A 5,750-nucleotide genomic window follows, 5' to 3' on the forward strand; every position below is an offset into this window, starting at 1 on the left:
TCCTCACATCACAACATTAATGACTTTCAAATCAAGCATTAAATGCTCCTAAAAAGGTGTCACTAAGGGTAATAAGGACCTTTAACACCAAAAAAGTGATATTTTTTACCATATTTATTACAAATGAATTTTTTTTTGTTTTTTGTTTTTTGCATATTTTCAAATTTAGTGACATTTATGAAAATTCCCCAATAATTATCTTGATGCCTTTTTGCTATAGGCTATGTTAAGCATGCTTCTTTGATAGAAAACAAACTGTTTTTCCATGACAACAGTCGCGACTATAAAGGGCGAGATGGTAAGCTACCTATCAACAACGGTTGCTACCCATTCTCAGAATCGTTAAACTCTGATGGTCTGAATCCCCTCAAGGAAATTTTATGTAGATTGTACATATGAATTTTACATAGCAATCATTAAGAACTTTAAAAAAAAAAATAAAAAAAATAATAAATCAATAAAATGCACCTTTATAAGAATTAGTTGACTCATTCCTGTCAGCCTTTTCCAAGATTAGTCTGTGAACCGGTATGCGTGATAATTCACAAGATAAATACACTTCTCACCAATAATCCCCACAAGAACAAATTCCATTCTTAAAATGATGGAACCGCTTTGCATCTCTCACAACTATCTTCCTGTTAACAAGCTTTGATATTAACTTGGTTGCTAAATGGCAATTTGCACATGCCCTCAGATTTTTGGTTATTCTAAGTGTAATTCCGGGAGGTGTACTAATGAGGCCATAGGCAATTGCTAATCTCTCGCTATGATTACACAGAGTAACCTCTTTGTCTTCTTTGTCTAAGTCATGCAAAGATGATTCTGTATCTGGGACAAATCCAGACTCCAATAATCTCTTCTCTAACCTCTCAAGCTCGTTATATATTTCTTTTGATCTTGGATGAGACTTATCTCCCATTCGAAAAGCCTGAAGCTTCCCATCAATCTCAATCATAGTATATCCCACATCTTTACTTAATCCTTTCTCCCGCATCAATACTCTAACTTTTGCAACACCAGCCCAGATGCAGGCAGAAGCATAAAGATTAGAGAGTTGCACATAGTGGCCTGTATTTAATGGGTCTAAAGAAAAAAGTCTCTCTGCTGCATATTCCCCAATTGAAACATGGCGATAGATCTTACATGCGCTCAAAAGAGCTCCCCAAACTGAAACAGTAGGTTCAATGGGCATGTTCATGATAAAATTGTATGCTTTTTCTATGTATCCTGCACGGCCTAAAAGGTCAACCACGGATGAATAATGCTGGTCGTTGGGCTCGACACCATAATCCTTCATGCAGAGGAAAAATTTCCAGCCCTCTTCTACGAGACCAGAATGGTTGCATGCTGTGAGGAGACCAACGAATGTGACATCATTAGGGCGCACCCCTGCTTGCTTCATTATGCCAAAAAGCTCAATAGCCTCTCTTCCCCATCCATGTAATCCATAACCCACTATCATTGCACTCCATACGACTACATCTTTATTTACAGTACTGTTAAATAGTTGGCGAGCCAGTTCAACACTTCCACATTTTGCATACATGTCAATGAGAGCTGTGCTCACAAAAATGTCACCTTTGTACTCACTATTATTAACAAAGTCATGCATCCATCTTGCTCGATCAAGTGACCCCACTTGGGCAGAAGCCAAGACAGCAGACTGTACAGAGACAGCATCAGGCTTAATGCTTTTGGATATCATCTCACTAAAAAGCTCCAAGGCTTCATCTGCATAACCATTTTTAGCAAATCCAGACAACATGGCATTCCAGAGAATCACGTTGGGAATCTTCATTTGATCGAACAACGATTTCGCAACAATCACCTGCCCACATTTGACGTACATAGCAGTAAGTGCTATCCGCAAGTCAGGCTCAAATTCAAGTCCCACTTTGATAACCAAGCCATGAATACTTCTTCCCTGTTCTAAATCCTCCACATCAGAATAAGCTCTTAGAACACTAACCAAATTGATCCAATCAGGTTTCACATTTGATGCTCTCATTTTACTAAAAATCCTCAAGGCCTCCATAGGCTGCCCATTCTGAGCATGCCCAGAAATAATCGAAGTCCATGAAACAACACTCCTGTCTTGTAACCCATCAAAAACATTACCAGCATAGCAAATTTTGTTACACTTAACATAGAATGCCACGAGCCCATTTTGTACAAAGACATCGTTCTCAAACCCAAGTCTAAAACTCTGTGCATGAACCGCAGTACCAATGCCTATAGCTACTAAGCCACCACAAGCTTTAAGCACATGGGGAAACGTAAATGAATCTGGATTCACGTAAGCATGCTGCATTCTTGTGTACAGTTCAATGGCGTTTGCAAACATGTTGTGCATGGAATATCCCCTGATAATTGCATTCCACAAGAAAACATAGGGATCCGGGAATTTATCAAACACTTGGTGAGCATAACTAATTTCTTTAAGATTTGAGCAAACATGGATAAATTTGGCGATTATAAAACCATTGTTTTCGAGGCCGTTGGTGTATAACTTTGCTTGAATTTGATTGAGATGGTTCTTGCTGACCGATTTTTCAAGAAGGGAAGTGTAGTAGGTTTCTGGATCAAATGTGTAGAAAGTACTGCAGAGATTTGTATTCGAGGAGAACAGATGGTCTAGATGAACTGGTAATGAAGAACACAATTTGCCAAATACAGACAGCGGCGTAGGAAAGATAAATGTCCGTAGCTGCGAAGCAATAGAAGACATAAAGATGATCAGCACAGACAGTATATAATGTTATAGCAGCTCGTAGTGTAAAACAGTGGACTATACGCTTCCTTAAACTACAGTTGGCCACTTTTCCTAGTCTTCGCTGCTGTTGAAAAATATGGGTCACGGATCACCCATGTGAGATGATCCGCCTTGCAAGACTTCAAAAGTGGATAGCTAGTAATGTTTTGAACAGAATTTAAATCCATAACTTTCTTAACTCTCTACAACTTCCAAATAACTTCTAGCAACTTCCTGCTTGAAGTTATGGAAAAAGAGGAAAAATAATGAAAATTTATATGGAAAATTCTCTAAAATAGAAAAATGACTAGAAATACATATATGGCATCAAAACTCACAAAATTAGGCATTTAATTTATGGATTATAATACCTTTACATTGCGATTGAGATTGAAACCATTGAAGAACAAGAAAACACATATTTCAAAATTTATAAAGCAAGGTGATTCAACCATTCAAAAGATTTTATAATTTGTCAATTTATGCAAGATACTTGATTGGAAATTTATGTTCAAGTATGCTACGAATTATTAAATTGGTATCAGAGTCTTAAAGTTGAATTCCTTGCAATATTTCATATTTAAATATGTTATATGATTCAATTGAGTTGTGAATTTTGTATGTAAAGTTTTCAAACTTTATGTGATCTTTAAGGCATATTTTGATAATTTACTATTTTCTTTACATTGATAATTATGCAATAATATTTAGTATGGTCTGAAAGGGATTTCAATGAGCATTCAAACCATATAAAAATAAATAAATTTTTGACTTAAAATGAAGAAGTTATGAGGTTTTGAAATTTGGATGGAAATCTGATTTTTTATATGAAATTGGTAAAATTCAAAATTTCATCACATGATAGTTTCTTCTACACTTCCCCCTTTGGTATAATTGGATAGATCTTCTCGAAACCTTTCCAATGGACTAAATATTGTTAATTTTTGTCATGAAATAAAGAAATTATGCCTTCGTGAAGTTTGTATGAAAATTAGTAAAGTTAAAAATTTCATCACATAATAATTTCTTCAACACTACGTTTCATGATTTATTTTTAGCATTATTGGATAGATCTTTTCTAAACCTTTTCAAATGTACAAAGATCATTAATTTTGACATTGAAATGTAGAAGTTATGACATCTCGAAATTTGATCGAAAATCTAGAAATTTTGCATGAATTTTGTCATTTTCACTCTCAGACAGAACTGTTGATATCTCAAATGTGATATTACAAAAATTGATTTTTTTTTTTTTTTTTTTTTAAATCTAACTACACTGAAGAACTCAGAATGTTGAAATTCATTCGGATGACCAATCGACAAACAAAATTTCGAGCACGGCACAACAGCGCTAACTCGCTCCCCATTCTTTTATTAATTTAAAAAAATAATTGTAGATTGGTCCAGCACATGAAGGAACATGAGGGACCTGATTTGAATTATGAAATTGCAGATTGCTCTCTAATTTTTTCTTGATTTACACTATAATTAAATTAATTTTGGATAGTTAAAAATATTTTATTTTAATGCTTAAAATAAATTTGTAAAAAATATTAAAATTTTTATTTTTATTTTACTTTTTATAAATTCAAGAATATTTATTAAGTAGTATTCAGTTAGTGGGAATTTATTATTATTATTATTATTGAAGTGCTCTCATTTTTTAAAAAAAAATGAAAAATACTCCAAAAGTATTTAATAAACTACGTTTTATATACGTTCATAAGTTGTGTGCGTCTTTGATTAAGTTATGTGATCCATTATAACTTTTTTCCAATTTTTGTGATTGATTAGATATTATTGAATATATGTACACTTGTAGCATTTTTAGAGGGAATGCTAGAAAAACAAAGTCTATAAAACTTGTTGAAAAACTATGTGCTGATTGAAATTAATAATTGGATCTAGAACATGATGGAACACTAAATGTTTTTGAAACAACTTATTTTGTGATAAACAGAAAATGAGAATTATGATGTCACCTCTCATTTGTTAGGATTGTGTTGCAATAAATATTAAAGCAAGATTGAGAATTTGTATAATAAAATATGGGAAGTGCTACATGTATAAAATTGTCTACATAATGGTGTCCATAATTACATATGACATTGGATCCAACCTTTAATTCAAATCTCACACTTTCACATCAACAATCGAATGATTGTCATATCACATTATGGACAACATTATGTGCAATAATTATGTACATGTAGATTTTTTCACAAAAAGTAAATGATGTGAGTTTCATTTTTAGATTATAATTAGAATAATTTATGGAAGAATTAATTTGTGATATCATGGTATATGTCATAATTGGATAAATGTGCATGTTTTTATACTTGTATTGCACATTACGGAATTACCTTACTGAATTATAGAATATTTATTAATTCATGAATTGTACTGAAAGCTAAGGTTAGTAGAATTAGTAGGATTCTTATTTAGACCTATTGATTGTCAGTTGGTAGTTCGATTATTGAAAGATTTAGAGAAAATCTTACCTAAAACTATTTGATTTACCGAGTGAAAGTTCTCAAACTGGACGAATTAATGTAATTCTCGCTTAGAACTCATGGGATTTTGCATTATGAAATTAAGTTTATGATAGTGAAACAATCAATGATTGGAACATAGTAAATTTTCGAGTCTGGGGCCAACGTTGAACTATCAAAATTGTTTATGTGCATAAATGGGCACTGGTCAAAAATAAAATGTCTCTAGACTTTGATAGATCATGGCAACAAAATCTATGATAGTTGACCTTAATAAAGATGATAAGTTAAATGCGATAACATTTGGTATGATAATATTTTGAGTGTACTAAAAGAACATGATGCTTTAGAGAGCATCAACCACATAATGGTAGACCTGATGTGGGTCATACTATTCTAGAGAATAAAGATAATAAGAACTTTGTCAAGTACGTGAAAAATATAGATTCTGGTGCTTAAGCGTTTGAATTGTTGAGTTCTATGATAGATAATCCTTTTTTTTT

General features: G+C 32.9%; 1 protein-coding gene across 1 annotated transcript; it reads right to left on the minus strand.

The window, feature by feature from the left end:
• Positions 1-418: 418 nt before the first annotated feature.
• On the minus strand, positions 419-2,886 carry LOC111389829 (pentatricopeptide repeat-containing protein At3g12770). The gene has a single exon (XM_023014807.1). The coding sequence runs from the start codon at positions 2,729-2,731 to the stop codon at positions 563-565; it is 2,169 nt and encodes a 722-aa protein (XP_022870575.1). The 5' UTR covers positions 2,732-2,886; the 3' UTR covers positions 419-562.
• Between the last annotated feature and the right edge of the window lie 2,864 nt (positions 2,887-5,750).

This window comes from Olea europaea, unplaced genomic scaffold (genome assembly GCF_002742605.1).
Source record: "Olea europaea var. sylvestris unplaced genomic scaffold, O_europaea_v1 scaffold626, whole genome shotgun sequence".
NCBI classification, from domain to species: Eukaryota; Viridiplantae; Streptophyta; class Magnoliopsida; order Lamiales; family Oleaceae; genus Olea; species Olea europaea.